Below are 24180 nucleotides of genomic sequence, written 5' to 3' on the forward strand. Positions count from 1 at the left end.
TCGAAAACAAGCACTCGATAGTACATGTAGTAATAATGCCTGATCCATGCGCTGTCTACGGTTGCTCAAACACTAGGTACACGAAAAATGGAAACAAGAGGAACTATCGAAACGAAGGCGTCCTGGCAGTTGCCACTTTTTCAACAATTGTAATGGTGCTCGCGCTCAGTCAAAAAGGCGAAGCGATTTCACAATTTCTTCGTTTCCACGTTTTTTAGATTGTTAGGGAGTCCTAGGCTTGTTATTACTCTATACCGCAGTTCTGACAGAGGGAATTGTTAACAGAATAAGTGAAGTTTACATGTTTGATGATCGACACAAAAAAAAAACAAATATAAAACAAATATAAAACAAAATCAGCTCACTAATGTTCACCACTTGTTTATTTTATTTTATTTTATTTATTTATTTATTTTTTCACGATGATACTGATCAAGCCATTCATTGACGCCGGTAAGAGGCTCATCAAAGTACGCTTACATTTAGAACTCTGCTTTCTTGTCACTCTGTGCTGTTCAGTTCCTCACATTCGATCTCACTCTTAGATGAATTTTCGGAGCTATTCGAGTCACTTGCGTGAATTCCGCTGGTAGCATAATCGCTTGTAAAATCCGAAGTGACCAAGCCTCCAGTAGTCGGTCAATTCGGAAGGGCGTGGCTCAAGCGTGAGCTTACCCGGTTTAATGTTCACGCACGATTTGATGGCAAAACCTCCGCGCTAAACCGCAAAAAGTATTTGAGCAGTTGTCTATCTTCTATTAAGAAACCTAAACCACAAACACCCTACAGGCTGCAATGACACTTTAAAGACTGAAAGTAACTAACACCACAATGTTCTTTAGAACCTCTACCTTCAAGAGGTTCAACAAGCTCTGTTCAACACACGCGTTTGAACAGACTTTTTGTCTACGAAACCTACTCTTTCTGTTACGTTCTTACATCTTGTTCTCGTTATGCTTCAGCTTCCGATCTATTGTCAACAGAATTCAAACATAAAAAAGGGAGAGTTCCAGAAACTCTGTGGTGGGTAGTTTTCGTTAACTTACTTCTAGCCTCCTTCTTGATCCGTTTCATGATCTCTACTACCTCCTGGTTGTACTTTTTTGATTTCCAAACAATTTTACGGATATCAGGAAGTTGTTCCTCGATCCGTACTACGATCTTTTTCAGCTTCTTCTTAAAGTCGTTGAAGATATTTATCCAGGTTTTCTCAAACAGAATCCCAACAGTGGCCCATTTGAAGTAATCAAGAAGCTTGAACAAGAATTCTGGGATTTTTGTACTTTGAGCGTACGTTCTGATGAATGTGGAGTAAAGTTTCTTATTTGAAAGTTCAGGGCTTCTACACAGCTGTAAAAAAATATAGAAACCTACAAAAAGTTAGTCTCGCAGCGTGACATCCAAAAAAACGGCTGCGAAGGAGACTAACAAAAAGATAACCACAAGAACGGATTAAGCTAGCAGTGCTGGCTTGGCCTATGCCCATCCAAATGACAGCCGATCTTATTCAAAGTTGAAGTCTCAATCTTCCGGACTTTAATTTCCGGGAAAATTGTCGTGTTTACCCAGGTTAAACTGAATTGGTAATCCTCATTTTACCTATAGGCTGAATACGCACTCAGATGAATTGAAGAAACTTTTTTGGAGCTTAAATTAAGACTAAAGAAAAAGTAAGGTTACAATTAGTTTTGGTTAATATATATTAAGATCAATTGACTTATTTTACAAAAGTAAATAACGAAAAGAACTGCTTTGAATTAAGAACGTTCGTCGTTGTGGTGTGGTGGTAAAGACACAGGCCTATAGATCAGGAGGGTTCGAGTTCGAGTATCTGTAAGTGTATATTACAGTCCTTTGTTCCCTTGCTATGTTGTAATGTTGAGACTGATCGGATGAACAGATAAGTCTATGAATACAACTGTAATGCAGATATCGATAAGATGATGCCAAACATTAAGAAAATGTGCTGAGATACGTAAGACAGAGCTTGAGGGAATGTACAGGTGTTTTCAGTCCCTTTTGGGGGTTTGATAGTTGCTTTAAACTATTGTAGGTAGAGTGCATATTCAACCTAGCTAAAATGAGGATCCCCAATTTAACCTTGGTAAAAACGGATTCAACCTGAAGACCGGATTTGACCGACAAAATATCCACCACTAGCCACCTTCACGTCGGTGAATAGTTCTTAATTATTCCTAAGGGGAAGTTTTACCGGAAGGAAGAAACAGATATTGTAAGTAATCTTAAAAGACTGGGTAAAATGATATTCAGACTCAACCCAATAGAGCATTTCCTATACACGGAATTGAACGCCACCGCATCCAGCTTCAAAATATAGACTGGTGTCTAAAAGTTAGTCATGACCTGTGAACGTTTTGGTACGAGTTGTGAATCCAATGCAACCTATGATTAAAGAATTTCATGTCATTCAAGAAGCCAACGGAAAGCTGAACTTTTTAATTTTTGCACGCCTGTGTGAATTTTTTATCTTTTCTAAAATGGAAGTCGTTGGAACATGCTGCGCTTCAGTTCCGGCAGCTTTTAGACACGCAATATAAACGTATTCATTTTGGTAAGCACTTTACCTTAGTCCATAAAGTGCTAGAGAATATTGATCCCTTAATTGTCATGACGACATTAATGTCACGCCAGTCATGCTGTGATAGCAATAGCAAAGTTGGTCAATGTTAGGGGAGAGGAAATTCATTCTTGGAATTCACGTACGTTCCTTTTCATATCACTTCTTTGTTTCAATCAACACATAGAGATAGCTTTCTAAAATGCAATGTAAATAATCTCTAATAATCCCTGAGTATCCTCTTTTTGTCAACGATTCAGTGTAAATTTTCGTCCTTATAATTTATGTGTGGCGAAGTTAATATAGTGTCATAAAATAACATAGTTAGAGCCATCAGACGAAGATGAATTGAATCCGAATTAATTAAGTTGCACGAGCACAAAAGATAAGACAAATTATGGAGGAATCAACAAATCTCATTTCATGTACAGAGGACGCTGAAAGGAGAAAGAAATAAAACGTCTACTCACATAAGAAATCATTGGTACATTAAACGCGGCAGCATTTCGAGCTGAAGTATTGCAATTGCATCCGGGTCCAATAATAACTGAAACTTTAGCCTCGTATATCTGATATATAAGCGCTCGAATGGTCTTTTTTTCGTCGTAACAACTGGTCTCGTTCCATATAAATGAAATGTTGTTTCCCGGTAATAGGTGTCGTTGCTTGTTTATATCTTCCACGGCGATGGTAATCGCTGCCGCATAGTATTCTCCGTTCTCAGTGAAGAGGGCTTTCTCCATGGGAATCAACAGACCTATTGTATAGTCTTTTGCGTCCGTGAATGAAGACGATAACAGAAAACCAAGCATTAATGCTACAAGCGTTCGCGTTAAGCCGTAAATCGGTGCTGTTGTTGGTGGTGCCATAGCGTTTTTCAAGTAGGTAACAAAAATGGTTCACAGTAAATAAACCTCACCAAGAGCCAGTTAGGCAAATTCTACATCATGTTGCTTCACAGGTGACACAATTCATATACCCATGTAAGTGTTGTTGATTTCATAATAGGAACACGGAGTTATGGACGTTCGTACCAACTTCCTTTCTTCGATGCCAACTGGACTTCATGTAGTGAGCATTAAAATTGTATCAGCCAAGGTAAAATAAACACGACCAGTAGGTGTTTATCTTCAAATTACCACTGAATCAACCTTCACGCGACAAATTGCACTTACACCATCACGTGCAGTCGATTAAAACTATGTGTACTTTGATTTGATTTGATTTGCTTCGTAGGCCAGTGGTACGTCTCAGTTCAAAAGGCTGACCATTAACTATATTGGTTCACAGTGGTTCTCAGACTCCAGGCCTGTTAAAAAAAGAATATGGGGAATCAGTTAAATGAAGATGACAAACGAGAAGAAAGAGAGCACTATTTGGAAGCTTTATGCTTCAAAACCCACAGTCTCATTGGCAAACCAAAGCCACTGCTGATCCTCGTATTAATATTACGGGCGCCATATGAAATACAACCACACTATAACCAATCTCGACCCCAGAGCTCTTCTCTTGACTGAGGGAGAGAAGAGCTCTGGGAAAAGTGTCTTCCATTTACAAGTTTTCAAAGGTCTCACCAATTCCAGAATATTCACGGCCATATTTTTAATATTGGCGCCCAAAACAAGGTCGCGAACGGACTTGAATTAAGGGGACACGTTTTTCACCCGATGGAAATTTCAACCGGAATTTTCGTAAATTTGCTGTAAATGGTTAACACCCCATGCCAACCGTGTCTATGTCCCGTGATCTCTACCACGCATGCTCTCAGCTCTTATGGCATATGAAATGAACTTGAAATTGACCATCTGTTAGGTTGATATGTTTTCGGTCAAATCCGTTATCAGGTTGAATCCGATTTCGCCTAGGTTAAATTGGTGATCCTCATTTTACCTACTAAGGTTGAATGTTTAACGCAGCTATCAACCCCCCAAAAAGGTCTGAGGACACTTAAACCTTACCTTGCTCAAGCTCTGTCTTACGCATCTCAACAAATCTTCTTAATGTTTCGTATCATCTATCGGTTTCTGTATTTTCATTTATGCCTCTGGCTCGCTTAACCATTCTAGAACACTGAAAAAACGTTTCCTTCGTGGAGCTGAAGAAAAAGAGGACTGAACTTGTCCTATGCCACTTATGTATGTCCTAACTTAGAATCCCGTATGTAAACTGATCATAGTTAGTAAAAAATTAACCAGCATTGCCAGGCGCATAAAATCATTTATTCCTCTAGGTAATAAATTTCCTTTATTTATTTATTTATTTATTTATTTATTTATTTAATCACTTTCACCTCAACAGAGAAACAGGCTGTGGTGGGGGTCGAACAACAGAGCGAGGCTCCAAATTAAGTGCGCCCTTTTACCCTCCCAACCATGATATAGTACAGAAGACACACCACAACACCGGGAACTACATGCCCTACTCTTTGCGACAAGGGTGTGGGTTCTTTTACGTCCCACAGGATTATGAACATTGAAGGGTTGTGAGACGGGACCTCCGGCTTATCGTCCTTATCCGAGAAGATTCGAGAGTCTAACCATTTGCAGATGTAATTACAAAGGCAGCACTTTCTCTTCAGTTATTTAAAGACCCTGAGTGATGGTCCGGCCGGAGTTGAACTCACGACCTCCCGCGCGACAGCCTGGTGCTCAACCAACTGAGCCACCTGTGCGCGGTATTGGAGCCTAAATTAAGCCTCGAGAGAAATTAAGGTCATGTTACAACGCATTACAACGCATTAAGGGAACAAACAATTATACTGTGCATTTGCCGGTACTCGAACTCGGGCCCTCCAGATCTACAGTCCTGCGTCTTCACCAGCATTACACTACAACGACGAACATGCTCAACCCAACACAGCTCTTTTCATTATTTCAGTTCTGTATAATAATTCAATTGACATCGACGTATAATAACTAACACTAATCATAACATGACCCTAATTTCTCTCGAGGCTTAATTTAGGCTCCAAAAAAGTTTCTTCAATTCATCTGAGTGCGTATTCAGCTTAGGTGAAATGAGGATCACCAATTTAGCCTACGTAAAACGGATCATTCAACCTAAGAACGGATTTCACCGGCAACAGATACACCTCAGGTGGTAGAGAGAGCCGCGTAATGTCGATTCCCGTTTAAACTTCGATTCTTTTTTTCCAGGCTGAAAAGCCTTTTTCGCTTGACAACGATGATCTTTCTCTTTCGCAAGTAGTTTCCATGCAGTGCTTAATAAAGTCCTAACTTTCGCGCGGTCAATGTCACATTAGCAAATTAAAAGTCTGGGTGAGTGTCCCGTTTGTTAAAGAAAGCCGATCACCACGTCGCATTCCGATAATTTTTCTTTGCGAATTATCCACATGACTAGGAACAATTGAAAGGTATTCCTCGCAAAAATATTTAGTTTGGGTTCTTTGCTTTGTTTTCTTTAATTAATCCATTTACGCCATGCCTTGTTTTCACATAATTTTTAATTATAATGCCATATAGTCCTAGACTGAGAGCATTACCAACGCTATTGCAAACACAATTCGCTATAATCGAGCTTCTAATGCTGCTAATCTGACGTTACAAATCAAACCAGAGACTTTCAAAAAACATGAACAGATTGAGTATTTAAGCAAGGCGGAATGACTTCACGTATGTCTTGTTGATCAATGTAATTTAATCGAGAATCCAAAGAAGGACAAGATATGGTCTGTGCTCCCGTCGATTGTGGGGTACACAGGATATTTCGTACCTATGCGTCAATCACAGATATCAGCTTATGATAACAAAGAAAATAAACTATATTTATACAAAACTCAGTGTAATTACAACGATAAGTAACATTGGACATTTCAAATGAAAAATTAAGACCACCCCCTCCACCTGTCGACTGATGAGGAAAAAATTACTTGCATCGCCTTGCTCGCAGATTCATCAATGATTTCAGGGAGAGGGGGTGTTTTTGTCATTTCGATTTGTCCAAGCTTTGAGTTTCGTGAAACACGGACGATATGAGTGTTGAATTACTGTCAGACTGAATAAAAACTGAAAAAAAGCAAAATGAGCTTTAAAAGTAAGGTAACGATGGCGTACAAACAAAAGATACGAAATTTCACCAATCGGTCAAAAATAAATCGACTGAGATCATAAACTGGCCGGAAGAAAACAACAGGAAATGGTGGCCACTGTATGTGTCTTAAAATTTTCCATCGCGTGCAATTTAATTTTATGTCGAAAAGTCAACTCTTGGTCCACAGTGTGCGGAGTTGTAATTAAACCTATGAAAGCCGTGAACACTTTTTTTTTCATTTCACGCCAATGTTCCCTTTTCCAGTGGCATTAATTGAAACTGACAAGAGGTTTAATCGATGGAAAGTCTTGTTGTTTCGAAAACCACTTATATTTCTTAAACGAGATGCCATTACCGAGTCTGACTGAAACTGTTTCAAAACAGAATACTCCATTTGTTCTTTCTGCGAGTATTTGTAATGTGTCTAGGAAAAGTAACCTATCAGAGAGCCTAAAAAAGCTGGTCCTTTGACCTGAGCTACTCGGGTTCGAGTCCGCCGCGATTTGCTGAAAGCCTCGAACACTTTTAGTTTTAAATGAAGTGGTCTTATTTGTTTTTTTTTTTAACGAGATATGTTGCCCTCCAAAGGAAGTCATCAAAAGGTGATGTGATGCTGAAAAGACAGGACACAAAATTATGCTCACCGATTATTATAAATGCAAACGAGCCGATCTGTTGCCATCTGTCCATCACTCTCCTTCCCAGGGAACTGATCTCAATGCAAGGGTACACTGAGACTGTCACTATCTTTCCGTATAGGTTGCTTTCAACTAAGCTCTTGCGAAACAGATAACAACAGTGTCACGCACAACAAAGATGGAGCTGATGACGTCACATGAAAATTAATTACTGAAAAGCCAATATAAGAGGGCGATGACTATTTTACTGACTACTTTTGAAACAAGAACTTGCATCGGTTGTATATAGATGAAAAAAATTAAAACGACATCTAAGGATGTAAACAATTAGTTCAGTAAATGGGTGACTTCGCAATGGCAAAACCAGTTTTTCCTGCGTATTAAAAATTTAGACATCCAGACAGATCTCTCAGAGACTGAGAGAAAGAAATTTCGACTTGTTTTTATTACCTAGCCAGGTGTTTGCAACAACTTAAAAGCGCCTCTTCTAAAGGGTGAGTCATTTTATCAGGACTTAAGATCGTTCGACAACCGTAGATCTTTACCGATAACTCATAAGCGAGGAGGGCCGTGAACAGCTTGAACAGCTGAATAAAGTAAAGTCGAAGAACAGATCGAGAGAAAATGAAAGGCGTTTGGGGAAAACATCAAGTCAATATTTTGACTTCACAAGCCACTCCAAACGTTTGACCTCAAAATGGCAAATTGTTGGCCACCCGAAAGGAAAAGTGTTAAAAACTCGAACACACCAATATTGTGAAATAATCTCATCTGCACTCAAGAGCAGTTTATCGTGAGTGACTGTCAAGGAAGACCAAAATAATAATACCATGCTTCGTCATGATCCATTCCCTAGTATTTTAACCATCTGGCGATTCGAAACAAAGTGCCCACCCTTGTGACTTCTCGAAAACGTACAGAATCAGGAAGGATTAAAATTATAAATCTCCATGCGGTACACTCACCGACTTTATAACTCTGCTTTCTTTGATGTCATGAAGAAAGGTTCCGCAAAAAGCATCTGAATGAAAGTCATTTGCATCGCCTCATCAACCATGCGAACATATTAACTCGACAAATTGTCAAAAAAAATCTTATTATCCCTGATTGCCTTAAAAGCAGTGGAGGAAATAAGATAAATCTGTGAAAAATCGATAGGAAGAGACGTATGTCACTTTGGAGAGGAATTGTACTTCACTCTATAAGCTTCCACAAAATTAAGCTGATAAAAGTAACTTGTTATTTTATTACAAGTTTATCAGCCTTGTCTATTGAGAATACTAACCCAAAACACTTTGAAAAATCACCCCAAAAAGTAGACTTTTTCATGATTAATGAACGCAGACAAATGGTGCCGGATGTGGATGATTCTACAAAGACGTACTTGCTGATAGGTTTCAACGTCGAATAAACCATGCAAAAATTCCCACTGACATCTTTAACAGCGCGAAATCTGCGTCCATTTATTATAGGTTTGTCAAAGCTCATCATGAAGAATAAACGAAAAGCAGTGTGCACGCTACAAATACAGTAAAAGTTGACATTCCCTATCTAAAAGGCTGCATGTAAGAGCGTCGGCGTGTCCAGTTGGCCACAAATTTGGTGAACGGGAACTTGACTAACCTTGTAAAACCGCAGCGAAGATTAAACGCCGTGCATAAAATAGTTACGTAAATATCTCGGCATTTCTACCTGCACTATGGAACTAAAAGCTTTTATCAAAAAACTGACCGAGTTATTTGCTTTTCAATTTCTGGTGGTATCATTCAAAAGGATGGCAATTATTTTCGGCTGGCATTTGAGATGAATTACTTAAAAACAAGTTTGCAAACTGCTGATATTTTTCAAACGAGAAAAAAAATCAATTTGTACTAAAACAGACAGGATAGTTGAGTAGCACTTTTTAGTTCTCAGAATATTCCAGTGATATTATATATCGAAGAAGACTTCACGGTCAGCTAATGTTTACTTCTTACACAACCGAGGAAAGTTGATTTAAAATTCAGGTCGTCGCAGATCGGTTACGACGAAACGTCGGTTCGCCAACCGTGCTGCAAAACACAGCTGCACTTGAAAATTTGATAAAACTACCTCACCGCTTACCAATCGAAACACTTTCCATGCTATAAAAGGCTGACGATATCATGACAAATGATTTAATTACCACTCGACAAAAAATACTAATTCGTATCTCTCTACAGCTAGTTTGAAATTCGAATGCAAAAATTGTCACAAGATGACTTCGTCTACTTCCGATTTGCCGGCCACACTCGCAAAACTGTAATTTTCATCTCGCAGAACTTCATCCTACGCGAGTGACTGCTTTTAACGACAGGTAAAAGCAACTCGCATGCATGTCCATGTAATCAACGTTCAGGATACAACATTTTGTGTCCCTGAGAACAAATCATGAACTGTAGGTCGCATAAACGGCGTCAGAACGATGTGAAATCATCGGAATAAGGACAAGCCTGATAGAAGGCGTCAACTCTCAGTACTATGTCGTTGTCGGGCATAGTTTACTCGCAAACACCTGCCAGCTTCAGTTGTGATTTCTCTCTTCTGCGTGCAGTGCAGATTATGACTTGTTTGATCACTGTAAGGCATGAGTAATTAAATTATTTTTACCTCTGGGCTGAATTCTGTCCAAAAGCGTCCCAGTGGCGTCTGAATATAAACCAGTCAGCTGTGATGAATAAACTACCCACACATGCCGGCAGCAAATCGATCAGCGATACAACAACTATTCTCAGAAAGGACGAGAACATAACCGACCGAACTCCTTGAAAGTACGACGTTACTAAACTTTACAGATTAACATTAACCAGTTCCCTAAAAATTAAACCGGATCCTAAATTGGAAACATAATTTGCTCAATAACAGAAAATTCAGTAAGAGCGGCCGTAACACTGATTTAAATTTATGCATTTAATTGCGTGTGAAAATTGGTTTTTTTTTTTTTTTACCAATAAATAACTGTGCTTGTTTTTCAAATGTGCCCAATTGTGGATTGAATTAATGGAGGGAATATATTGAGCTTTCACTTTAAGAGCTGATGTGACGCTTAAATAAGCGTTTCCTCTTTTTCTCCGTCTTTCCTCCTCTAAGCTTTTCTTCTTTGCTCTGAAATAATCTTCAAAAATGAACTAATAGTAACATTAATGATAATAATAATCAAATCATCGTCATCATCATCCTCGTCGACAATATTTCAGTTTTAAGTTTTCAAAAACGATGTCATTTAAAGCTTTCTTCCCTTTGTGTAACTATTTAATAATAATAATGGAGCTTGTTTAAAATAAAATAATAATAATAATAATAATAATAATTGTCTTCTTATATTTTTGTGTTTGTTACCGCTGCTGTTGTTGATGACGTGTCGTTCTTTTCTTTTGTTTTTGTTTGTCGTTGTTGCTGTTGTTGTTGTCTGTTTGTTTGTATGTTCCTTTTAATTTTTTCCCCTTTTGCTAAGCTTGTCCTGTATAGATTTCTCGCGTGGTTCAGTATATCTCTAGCACGCTTAAGTTATATACCTGTAATTTTCTTCTGTACATTAGTCCTAGGCTCTACAAACGTTTTCTACTATATATCCTAGTAAAGCTCAGTGTCATTTCTTCGTTTACTTAAAAGTAGATCGTGGTCAACTAGAAAGCCTTCGCTACTTTGACAACCATACTCATTTTATAACCTGTACTGTAATTATTTTATCTTGCAACCATATGTTGTGACTATATTTTTCTTTCTATGTTAATGTTATGTAATAGTGTGAAATAAATGAACCATGAACCATGAACCATGTGTACACAGACGCTTGGCCAGCCGGCTTCAGTCAGCGTCATTTATACATTGCGAGTTACTGGTTGTGCATATTGACCAGGAGTTGTCGTTTAACGACCATATCTAGACCATGTGCGCAAAAAGCTTGTCCAGCGGATAGGAACTTTAAGATCTATTAGACATAATCTTCCTCTAAATGAGCGTCTTACTTTGTAGAACGCTACAATCAAACCAGTCATAATGTACGGTAGCTTTATCTGGGGCTCGACCTCCACGAATAATATAAGAAGGGTGTATAAGTTGCAAAAAAGAGCCGCTGGGGTAATTCTCGGAGTTAGAACAAAAGAGAAGAGCACAATTGAGCTTTTCAAGAAATTGGATTGGTTACCATTTTATGACGAAATTAGAGCGAGTTTCAATTGAGTGTCGAAAAACCAAAACCAAAGTAATTACTTTGGTCAATCAAAAAGGACGGAGACAATCCAGTAAACCAATCAAAACACGAATTACACGTAGCCGACACTAAGCGCGGGAAAATGTGCGCACGCGAGCCACTTCTGATTGGTTGAAAAAGTGGCGCCACAACTTTGAACCAATCACTGCGTGAAGGAATGCAAAACCAAAGCAATTTGTTAATTGCTTTCGACACTCAATTGAAAACCGCTCTAATTTAATCAAGTTATGCCTAGTGTTTATTTTTTTAATTTATTTTTCTTAACAGCTTTATTGGGTTTGACTTCAAAAAAAAAAAACACACACATACACACACACAACAGTAGCAATTAATACGATGATACATGTACGAAGACCCAAAAGGGAGGGTGCGAACGGGACGCGAGGTCCCACGCGAGGCACTTTCCTATAAATGTTTAAATGCCTTAATGGCCAATGCCCTGAGTATCTGTCCTTCACACTGACATGGATTAATGATATTTCTACGAGGCAGTCGAGGTGTGGAAGCATAACCCTAAGATGCCCAAAATACTCGCGCGAAACAGAGGGAGGAAGGACCTTAGCAGTGGCGGCAGTGAAAGAGTGGAATAAGCTCCCTGTTAATATTACACCTATTCAGAATGTCACAGTGAGGCTTTTTAAGAAAATGTATGTAAATTATCTTAAGAAATCATAAGAAGGACTCAACCATTTCTCCATTTCTTAAGTCATCTCTATTCTACTTTTTAGTCATTAATCATTTTATTTAGTAGATTTTATGTATTTTATAGTGAGGGCCACTAGTTTATCAGTTTTTACTGTAAAGTGTTTTACCCTCGTTAAACAAAGTTATCTTCTTCTTCTCCTTCCTCAGTGTCGACCACAAACAAAGTCAGTTTAAAACATCTTTAATTTTCAGCAATTCTACCTCAGTGTTTAATACATCAGCGTGTTAATTAAACCGAAACATCCAACGCTCATCTTTTACTGTCTAGGTGATCTTGAATATTAAGAAATCCGTGTGAAAAATTAAAAGAAAAATACACTCATAAAGAAAACGTCTTGTAAAGTCAGAGAATGTCGGGTATTTATCTTGCAAACATAAGTTCAAACCTTCAAATAAATAGATTTCATTCTCCCATTCTTAACAACTGCTTGGCAGCTCCTCGATTTCTCTTTTAAAGTGAAATGACATGAAAACTCCTTTTTGCTAACGATCGTCAATTCGTGGCTCAGTTTGGCAGAAAATATTTTGTCCTGAATAAGTTAATATCAAAAGCTGTTCACTTTTGAAACCAGCGACTGCATCTGGAAAACAGTGGCAATTTGCAAATGAAATCTATTATTTGTGCTTGGAATGAACTGTTTAGTGAAGGTCAACAACACAGAACATACAAATCTTCTACGACTACGAATGGGGTGATTCATATACCATTTTCCAATGAATACGATCGCTAGGAAATTGTCTTATCTAGTACAACTGAAGAACTCAGTCTTATACGAATTCGGCCTTGAGAATGGAACGAAAAAGGCTTACAATTTGTGAACCAAGTTTTGAAGTTATGGATTAAAGATAAATCTACCACCGAGCTTAAGTAAAAGAACGCCGGACGGCTGCGAGAACATCGTGATCTAAAACCATGTCTTTTCGTTGTTGCAATCATTTTAAGAAACTATTTCAAGAAATGCTCGAGTAAAGAATTGGATAGCAACAACATACAAGAAGCCAAGTGGTTTTCAATGGCATGAACGGTTAATAGAGAAAATTGAAATTATATCGTCAGGTGTTTACGTCCACCACGTAACCTCAAATTTGGTTATTTCACGTGTTTGGCAAGGAAATGTACATCGCATTAGTGCATAAGAGCTTGTAGCACTGACAGCAATTCTTTTCGCTCTTTAGTAAAAAGCTGTTCACTGTTGCTGTCGATCTCGTCGACTTCTTTGTTTCTCAAAATAGCTGAATGAAAACGGATGGGTTCGGTTAAACCACCGAATCGGCGAGAATGCGACGAGAAATCGATTAGTAAAGGGATTGGGAAGTATAATATTGACGATATCACATATTCAGCATTATTTATCACAACACCTTCGACCCTATGCGGTAAGATAGACTTCAAATTCGCACTTCGACCGGATTAATAATATACATCAGTTATACATCACCCGGAGCGGAATACGTTTATCTGAGCACCACTGACCTTTCAACTTAAATTCTCGAGCGTCTTTGTTTCACCCTTTACCCTTTGACAATAATGAACAGCTTGCCAGCGCCTACCACAAGCCCTTCGCTGAATAAAAATGGAAAAATCGACGTCATTGTCAAAATGAATTGCTTTAAACTTTAAAATTACACCACACCATGTTGGCCTAAATTAGCATATGGTATATTATTAAACTAACTCCCCAAACTAATTTTCGCGTCGTATGACTATAAACGATCAATTTTTAGGGTCTTTTAAATGTATTATACAACTAAACCAATAAAAACAACATCTTTTCAGTTAACTCAGCTTTCATCCCTTTTTTCATTTACATAAAACGTATTACAAAACGTATTCAAACGTCGAAACAGTCATACATTGGTGTTCAATTGAGATCGCAGATGTCTTTGAAAATATGGTTTCTTAATTTCCATTTCTTTGTTTTTATATATATATATATATTTATTTATTTATTTCCTTTTTCTTCCCAAGGAGGAACAACTAGATTTTACAGACATTCTGTGTGAAATAGCCCTTAAGGTAATATTTTTTTTTAAGGTGACAAACATACTTATTTTTAGTCCTTTGATAATAATATTAAAAGCATAGATACATAATGTCTACGCCAATCCTTTAGGGTTCTGAAGCTGATTTTATCATTTTGTTAAGTCCAGTTGACTTAAACCCTTTTGTGTTAGTGTGAATAAGCCATACGCAACTTTCCGGTTGTGCAGTTTGTCTGACAGAATAATGTCGAGCAGTTGCGCTTTGTCGAATCTTAACAACCTAGAATAAGTCTCTATTTTTTTTAAACACATTACGTTCCTTTTGTTCTAAAAACATCTGCCGAAGGACAGTGATTCCATAGTTAAATGCCTACCGTAATGGTGACTTACATTAAGTATTCAGCAATCATTTGAAGTTTAACAGACTTTCACAGACTTCGTAGGCTTCCGAAGGTGAAAGGTAGCTTGACAGAACGAGTAGAAAAATAACTGGAGAACAAATAGGGGAGATATCTTTTTACAAACATTGCTTTTGTTATTCAAATGTGCCAACCGCGGGAACGAAAGACCATTTGTTTTGACAGCCAATGAGGTTCTGTTTGGCACTTTAATAACAATAGGTGACGCCAACGATATCTTCCCTAATCTACCATAGCTTTGCACAAAAATGCTTGACCTTCTATATTATCTATGAGCGCACTTCAAATATTAGGGAGCTTAAGCACCCGCGTTTTTAAGACGCGGACGGCAACCGGAAGAGAACATTTCGCGTGCCAGGGCAGTGGTGTCTCGCATATTTTTAGACTAATCATCTCTAATGAACAAAAGACACTTAGCAATGTAAATGTTGTTGTGTGAAGTCAAGTTAAAGGGGAAAACAACTCACTTCCGGTCGCTGTCTGCGTCTCTCCTATTAGGGAGCTTAAGCACGCGCGTTTTTGAGACGCGGACGGCAACTGGAAGTGAATATTTCGCACGCCAGGATAGCGGTCTCTCCCAGATTTTTAAACTTAGGGTCTCTAATAGTGAAAAGATACTTATCGATATAAATGTGGTTTTGTGAAGACAAGTTAAAAGGGAAAAGAGCTCACTTCCGGTTGCCGTCCGCGTGTTAAAAACGCGCGTGCTTATGCTCCCTATTACGTAAGTTCTGTCGCGTCGAGATGGTCATACAAATACTGTACTTCGACAGAAGCACATGACCTTGAAGCGTGTAACTTACAACTCTTTTCCTTGGAACAAAGTTGGGGATTTTAGGAACACCAACTGTATTCCCAAATAAGGAAACAAATAACATCGAAGCTGCAAGCGCGGGAAAATGTACGAGCTAAGTAACATACGAATAACGAAATTTTTAAACTCAAAAAACCCCAGCAATGAACGCGTCAAGGTCATGAGCTGCTGATTTCGACCACTGAACCGTTTCAAAATGGCGGACTTTGCCGTGAAAACCGTAAGGGAGAACAAGGGACTTTTAATCTTGTCATTCTTGTCACTGCGACATCCACGTATAAAGAAGCCGAACCTTCCATTTTCCTGTTTCTTCCCTGTTTCCTCTCAATGGTTAAGTTCATTACTGCGTTATTTAAGTTCAAGGTAAAGTGAATGACTGGTGTCTCGACAACTTTCGCTTCAGGTTGTCGGCGAAATGTCAGTCAACGTCATTGACTTCTTTTCGACTGTGAAGTTTTGAGTCGACGAAAATCAGCCCGTTTATAAAGCTATTTGTGAGGGTTTGAATTGAATCTGTCCTGGCGAATAAAAGAAAAACGAATCTTATTGTTTATATTAAAGTCACATGTTTGTTTACTCGTAAGTCGGTGTGAAAACGATTATAGAATAAGCCGTCGACTACCAGCCCGATACGACAAGAAACTATGTCATCTGATTTGACTAACTGTTTGAATTTGCATGATTATTTGTAGCTCGCGTGCAAACTATTTTGCAATAACAAAAAGATCAACAAAAACATCTTCTTTGAAAAGAAATGGGTACTCACTCCAATATTATTTATTTATTTATTTATTTATTTATATATTTTTAACATGCATGTATCTTTTATTTTGTTGCTCATTGTTTTGATGTAAGAATATGAATATAATTAGCACCTGTAATCGTATTATTTTGTAAGTAGTGTATAAATTGGTATGGCAAGTTTAAAAAGTAATCATATTGTTTTGTAGAGTAGGTATTGCAATTGTATTATTGTAAGTAGCACCTGTAATTGTAAGTGCATTGTATTGTAAGTAGTGCGTAAGCAATTCAATTGTTAAATAGTTTTGATGGTAATATAATGGATTTTAGTAGTTGTAAATTGTGTAAGTAGATGTACCAGTGTTTTACGTGGTGTGAATCACAACAATAAAAATATATATATAATAAATAAATAAATAAAATAACACGTCATTACGTACGCCATGTCTATCTTCAAATGATCATTTATACAAAACCTTCGCCACTAAATAGACATTTAGAAATACCAAAATTTAGAATTTCCCAGCTTGCTCAGTACATTACAATATATGGTTTTCACAGTGACGTCATCAAATTCTAAAATAAAAATTGCAAGGTGTTTTGATTACGATAGAAACACTGTTTCGTTGATATTTTAACAGCCGGCATTTCTGTGAGAATTGTACCAGCGGTTCAACAATCAACAATGCACTGTTAAAACGGAGCTTGTGATTAAAATCAACAGATCAGATCTCTCTTAATTTTCCCGGTCTTGAAGATTCCCCATTTTAGTAATTCCCCCTTTTTAGAGATTCCCTATTTTAGTAATTCCCCTTTTAGAGATTCCCTATTAATATTTTAGATATTCCCCGTTCCCCATTCCCTGTTTTAGAACTAGTTTTTGTTGAATTGTGATTACATAAACGGTATGAAAAATACGATTTTTTGTTCGTGGATGTATGAATTTTAATTAGTCAATCGCTACATGAAAGTCAACGAACTTTACACATTAAATACTTACAATAATCTTCGTTATCAGTATCCAGTTTGCCAAGTGTTATAAATGACAAGTGAAATTAGGAAATAGAATATTGCACACTGTAAAAATTGCAATTTCCAGAGCATCACCGTCAGTCTCAAAGAACTCATGAGTATGGCTTAAAACACATTCACCCCTTCGCAAAATAGCCACGTAAGTATAATTAGCATACTTTGAAAACAGGAACAGCCAACAGTAATGGTGAACATATCACATTGGGGGGTCCAAAACCTTGGTGAGTGAACATATTATGGTTCACTGAAATCGCCGGATACACAGCGATGGCTAAACGAGGCTCTTTTTCCCTCCAAACGTCACAGTCGTCTCTCACCAATGAGGCCTGCTGACATATGAACAGAAGCGAAAGTGGCATGCAGACACCTTGTTGTTAATTAATGCTTTTTGTTCTAACAACAGGTGTTATTAATCGAACGTCAGTGAGTCAGCGTAGGTTGCTCAAGCTTGGCTAATGCATCGCTAGAGAAAAACAGACTCAAGACCGACAAATGCCTTCCCAGAAATATCATCTCATTTTTGGATTCAAACACAGAAAAAAAAATCAGATTCTTCACAAAGAAAAAACTTGAAACACGAGTTTTGTGACAAAAAAACATCAATCACTGGCAGTCGTAACAGACTATCCAAAGGCTTCTTATTACACTGCTCTTTCTAATTGAAAAGTAAAGAGAAAGTAGCAACAAACGTTATGCCTGTCGTACGCGAAGAGAGACCGCCAAAGTTCAAACAAAATGAAAACTTTAGCTTAGACGCCATCCCGTCAAAAATTACTGAAGGAAATGACAAATCTCCTTCTATCTTCTATGATATATCATGATAAGCAGACATGTCGGAAGGAACATATGTATTTTTTGTTTTCCTTTTCGATCGCAGCATGGCGACCCTCTAACGTGTCGTCACTTCCGGGCTTTCGAAAGTGCGCGGTCTTGGTGCAAGAGGTCCCGAGTTCAATCCCCGGATCTCACATCTGTAGTGTATTGGGACCCAGATTTCCCCTTAGTAGCGCATGGAACGCCTGACTGTTGTTGTTAAGGACCACGAGTCGTCTATGCGGAATAAAGCTATCATTTAAGGTTCAATCCGTTGTAATCCTTAGTTATTTACCGACTAAATCGGGCATAACATTGGCGACGAGGATAAATAAGACCATGGACGATAATGAACGAAACCACATCAAAACATTCGACTGCCATGGGGACCAAAACAGACTATTTGCAGACGGCACAGGGGTAATTCTAAATGAGGACAACGCGAACAACAGGCAGAGGAGACGTGCACTAATGCTCCATCTCGCGGGACCCGACGTTCAAGATATCTTCCTTACCCTGCCAGACACGGGAGATGTGAAGGATTACCGGAAAGCGGTCGATGCACTGAACGCATACTTCGCTCCCAAAGTCGACACTACGTATGCTAGTCACTGTTTCAGACAGCTAATTCAAGCACCAGGGGAAACAATCCGACAGTTTGCAACCAGACTCAGACGAGCATCGAAAGATTGTGACTATGGCGACGACACAGATAACCAAATTCGTGATGAAATCCTCTGCAAGTGCAACAGCACGTACATCAAGCGAAACTCCTGGAAGAACGTCAAGGCCTCACTTTAGCTAGAGCGCTTGAAATAGCCGAGAACTGCCAAAAAGTTGACACACAGCTTGCTGCAATGACCATAGAAGAAAATGTAGAGAATTCAGCTAGTGCAAACCGCATAGAGGGAACAAACAGAGGCCGTGGCAAGATAAATCAGTCACGAGGTACCAAGACAGGCCATGAGAAAACTTGTTACCGATGTGGTATGACCGGATATCTCGGTCGAGATTCCAACTGTCCAGCAAGAAGTCAATTCTGTCATCGATGTGGGCTGGAAGGACATTTTCAAGACCAGTGCAAGACAAAGCAGAAAGGTGAGGAGGAAAGGCAAAAGCAAACCAAAGGCCACAGGAGCCCAGAGGGAGGTGCTGCAAATATGGTTGGTTGCCACAAAGAAGAAGAGGAACCAGTGTACGCTTTTACGGTAGGAGGTAGGAATGACAAGAAAATTGAAGTAACCGTTGGAGGTTGTAAGCTGAACATGATCATAGATTCTGGAGCAAGCACTAACATCATTGACAAGAAAACATGGGAGTGGTTGAAGAAAAACAAAGTGAAGTGTGAATCAGCTCGCTCGAGTAGGAAACCTTATGCCTATGCATCTCAGACACCACTTGATGTGATAGGAGCATTCTCCTGTGAAGTCTCTGCAGAAAGCAACACCACTAGTGCTAAGTTTTGTGTGATCAATGGTGAAGGAGACCCCCTTCTAGGGATGGACACTGCAACTAGTCTAGGCCGAATTGAAAATAGGGATAGGCATCGCTGCAGTAAGTGCAGAACCAAAGACCATTGGTGGGACCCTGCAACAGAAGTACCCAAACGTTTTCAGCGGCGTTGGAAAGTTGAAAGACCGAGCAGTACAACTCCACATCGACCCCAATGTGAAGCCAGTAGCACAGCCGATGCGGAGGACTCCGTTCAGCATGAGACCAAAGTTGGAAGAAAAGATTAAAGAACTCATTGAACTAGACATTATTGAACCCGCACATGGGCCCACATCATGGGTTAACCCAATTGTTGTTGTCCCAAGTCTAGGGGTGACATCCATCTTTGCACTAACATGCAAAGGGCGAACGAGGCAATACGGAGAACCCGACACCCGATCCCTACTGTTAATGAGATTACCCAGAGCATAAGTGGCAGCAAGGTATTCTCGAAACTTGACCTTAGGTGGGGATACCACCAGCTTGATTTTTCCCCAGAATCCCGAGATATCACAACGCTCCCTACCCATTGCGGTCTGTTCAGATACAAGAGACTATTGTTTGGTGTTAACTCGGCTTTCGAACAGTATCAGTACGAGATCCAGACGGCACTTGCGGGTATAGAAGGGCAAGAGAACATTTCAGATGACATCATCGTACATTGTAAAGACCAGGAAGAGCACGATCTGCGGCTGGAGAAAGTCATCGTGAGACTAAAGGAACGTGGACTGAACCTCAATGCAGAAAAGTGCCAGTTTAGCATGGATAAGCTCACATTCTTTGGCATGGTATTGTCCGGGAACGGGATCAGCTGTACGGAAGAAAAAGTCAAAGCCGTCAAAGAGGCGCTAGAACCTGGGACGGTATCAGAAACCCGAAGTTTTCGACCTGGCAACGGTCTCTGAGCCCTTACGTCGCCTGACAAGGTCAGGAACTCCCTTTGTGTTTGAAGGTGAACAGAAGAAGGCCTTTCAGGAGCTAAAAGAGCGAATGGCTCATGCTGAGACTTTAAGGACGGTGCCTACTAATTAAAGATATTTTTCCCCGGTGTGTGATAATGCAGGAAATGTAGATCTTGACAAGTTGCATTGAAATCCAAAAATAAAATTGGGGGTAACCACGCATTTTTCAAAGATAATTCATGAATAATATTTGTAAAAAACTTTAAAATACAAAGCAATGTATGGCGTTCTTTCTCAAATGAAAGCTTAATTATCTCTCAAAAATGCATGGTTACCCCAATTTTCTTTTTGGATACCAAGAGTACTTACTAAGATGTACTTTCTCCGGATAGTTTTAAACCGCGCAAAAATATCCCTGTATTAGTAAGCATCGGCGATAGGAAATCCGAGTATCTCGAGATGCGCAGAATGTATGCGCAATAACAATAGTAGGCACCGTCCTTAAGGTACTTCGGCACAAGGATGCCCCAACCCAAGTGATTGCCCAGTTGGACTGGGAGCGGTACTGACCCAAAAGCAGAAGAATGGACCAAGAGTCATCTGCTATGCAAGTCGTAGTTTGACAGACGACGAAAGGAGATATTCGCAGACAGAGAAAGAGGCGCTGGCGCTCGTATGGGCCTGCGAAAAGTTCTATCCCTATGTGTATGGTGTGCCATTTGATCTTGTTACAGATTACAAGCTGCTAGAAGTTATTTACGGCCCAAGGTCAAAACTCTGCGCACGCATTGAAAGATGGGTGTTACGAATGCAGCCATACAAATTCAAGGTCAAGTATGAGCCTGGGCCGAGCAACATTGCTGACTCTCTCTCAAGGCTAGTGGGAAATCTCGAAACCAGCAGCAGTCACTCAGCTGAAGCCGAAGAATATGTCAGAGTTGTAGCCATAAATGCGACCCCCTGCGCTACGAATACACGGGAAGAGGAGGAAGCCTCAGCAATCGACGGAAAACCGTGGGATCAGCTAGCTTACAAGAAATATCTTCCATGTAGTAGTGAGCTGTGCAGCATTGGTCAGTTGATACTAAGAGGGACACGGATCGTTATCCCGAAGAAACTCAGACCCAGGTGTTGTCCCTCGCTCACGAAGGTCATCTGGGCATCGTGGGAGCCAACCGGAAGTTGCGGGGTGGCCCGGGATGGAAAAGGACGCTGAAAAGCACTGCAAAACCTGCTATGGATGTCAGTAGTCAGCCGTCCCAGCCCACCAGAGACTATCAGGAACACAGCATTGCCGACTGAACCATGGAGAGATTTGGCAATTGATCTGCTCGGACTACTCCCCACTGGTGAATCCAGTCTGGTCGTCGTGGACTACTATAGTCGCAACTACGAGATAGACATCATGAGATCAACAGTTGCCTCTAAAGTCATCTCGAGTCTAGAAGAGATATTTGCAAGACATGGTCTACCTGAGAGCCTGACATCTGACAACGGCCCGCAGTTCATAGCAACAGAGTTTTCAGAGTACATGGAGCAGCAGGGAATCAGACACCACAGAGTAACAGCAAAATGGCCCCAGGCAAATGGAGGAGTTGAGCACCAAAATAGCTTTAATTACTCCTGCAAAGGCTAAAAACCGCAAATGCTGAAAAGAAGGTCAGGAAGAAAGAGCTGAATGTTTATCTTGCAGCGTACAGAAGCCTACCTCACCCAACAAGGTAGAACGTAAAATACGCACCAAGTTCCCTGAGCTGAGCGATGTACATGTTGAACAAGAAGCAATCGTGCAATCTCCAGAAGGAGCCAATACTCTCGAAATACATCTCATATAAAGAAACTGCTAGACAACGGTAATACACATAATGATACACCAAGTATGCCGGAAGTGGTGATGACTGGAGAGCCCCACAAGCAGGATAAACCAACCCTGCAGCAGAGTGTGGTGACATCGGAGTCAAAGGTTGTTGAGCCTGACGTTCCACGTAGGAGGTCCCAGAGATATAGAGTGGCCCCAGCTATCTCAAAGACTATTGTACTTAAATCTAGATACAATGAAACTCAGAGACATTGTTGACTTTGTTGCTAGTCCACGTTTATGCTTATTGAACCAATTGTTACTTTGTTTCTTCTTCTACTAGATGTTGTTTTCTATCCAATGGGGAGGGATGTAGTGTATTGGACCCAGATTCCCCCTTAGTAGGACATGGCGCCTGACTGTTGTTGTTAAGGACCACGAGTCGTCTATGCGGAATAAAGCTATCATTTAAGGTTCAATCCGTTGTAATCCTTAGTTATTTACCGACTAGATCGGGCACAACAACATCCTTCTTCCGACTTCTTTCCTTTCAGTGTCGCTATAAATACCCTTAAAACGGAGCACTGATGGAAAGAGTGGGATAAAATAAGCGCACCGTCGGCTTCCTGGGAGAATACCCTCGAGAGGGTAAAGGAATTACCGACGTTAAATAAGGTGTACCTTTACCTTTACCTTTACCTTTACCCTTACCTTGATTGACCACGCCACAAAAACGTTTTCAGTCAACCTAGACGTCAAAATGCCAAGCTACGAAATGTTATTGTTCGCTAAAGGTCCAAAGTATATCAAAATGTTGAATAGCCCATTTCCGAGTTGCTACAGCCGCAGCTTCAAAGCGAGTCTGGTGCACAACAATTAAAATGGAAAGGAGTTGCGTATTCTTATGCAAATCAAACTCATTTCCCTTACAATAGTTGAGCCAAGATCATTTCGAAACCGAGACAAACACAACTCGGAAATGGCCCATTGTACAAGTTTATTGCGAAATTCAATCACCTCTACAACACATTATAACCGTTCATTCAAAGAAGGTGTACCGTGTTGTTTCGATTTTGCCAAAACATTGACTTGTACATCATTCATGTGCCTGAATAGACAACGTAGCCAAAAACGTCGTTAGTTTAATGTCGAAAGAACAAGGAACATTACGATTTATACCGAGTGTTCAAATACAATGAATCGTCAAATTAAACGTTACTGTTCATCATTTTAAGTGGAATTATCACACCACCTGAAGCACCCAATCGCTAAAAACCCCACTTTCTTCTAAATAATCAATACGTAAAAGAAGATTTTTTTTCTTCAGCAGATACTACTTTCCCTCACGGTCCTCGCATTCTGAAACCTCTGCCAGCAATAAAAGTAGGATCAATAGAACATGTAAACGCGACCATAAACTTCAAAGCCAACACAACCTCCACACAAACATACAAATTGTTTCTGCAATGCATCTAGATTAAATCATCTCGAAGAACCAGCATTTTTGAAGCATTTGGTTGGAATGCGCGTGACACCGTTAAACTTAACACCAACCTGATTCACTCAGGTGTGACCACTGTTAGTTATAGCAAAAGTCGCTAGCATATGAGGATATGCTTCCCAAACGAAACATTTGTCACCAACTCAATAAACGATGCAACATTGTCGGCATTTTGGACATGAAACAAAACGTAGCCAAGATTCCTCGAACGAAAAATGTTGGTCCAAGGTCATACAACCGTATGATATAATGCCAATTATCAAAATGTTTGCCAAAGCGATGATTTCTGTACTTACCGAAGCAACCTTTATCTCAGGCTTCAGATCTAAAATACAGGGTTGACTCTGTTTAAATGCATTTCGTTCTGATCCCACAACGGAAGCACTTACCATAACTCAAAGGTCCCGATGTTACAACTAAAAACAATTAATAAACGATGGTGATAGAAATTTTTTAAAGGAAAAACAATGGCCATGAATGCAGT

The 24180-nt window shown here is 39.6% G+C and overlaps 1 protein-coding gene across 4 annotated transcripts in view; it reads right to left on the reverse strand.

Moving 5' to 3' along the window:
* Window positions 1-24180, reverse strand: part of LOC138060159 (atrial natriuretic peptide receptor 1-like) — a 72606-nt gene that overhangs the window by 25407 nt on the left and 23019 nt on the right. For 3 of the 4 annotated variants that reach the window (XM_068905880.1, XM_068905881.1, XM_068905882.1), the window contains 2 exons: window positions 3049-3887; window positions 1047-1350 (listed from right to left, as the gene is read on the reverse strand). In XM_068905880.1, the coding sequence (XP_068761981.1) occupies window positions 1047-1350; window positions 3049-3447 (703 nt within the window). In that variant the 5' untranslated portion in view covers window positions 3448-3887. Of the gene's footprint in view, window positions 1-1046; window positions 1351-3048; window positions 3888-9894; window positions 10187-24180 lie in introns of those variants that run through there. The other variant, XM_068905883.1, reaches the window with a different exon arrangement.

This window comes from Montipora capricornis, chromosome 8 (genome assembly GCF_036669925.1).
Source record: "Montipora capricornis isolate CH-2021 chromosome 8, ASM3666992v2, whole genome shotgun sequence".
Classification (NCBI taxonomy): domain Eukaryota; kingdom Metazoa; phylum Cnidaria; class Anthozoa; order Scleractinia; family Acroporidae; genus Montipora; species Montipora capricornis.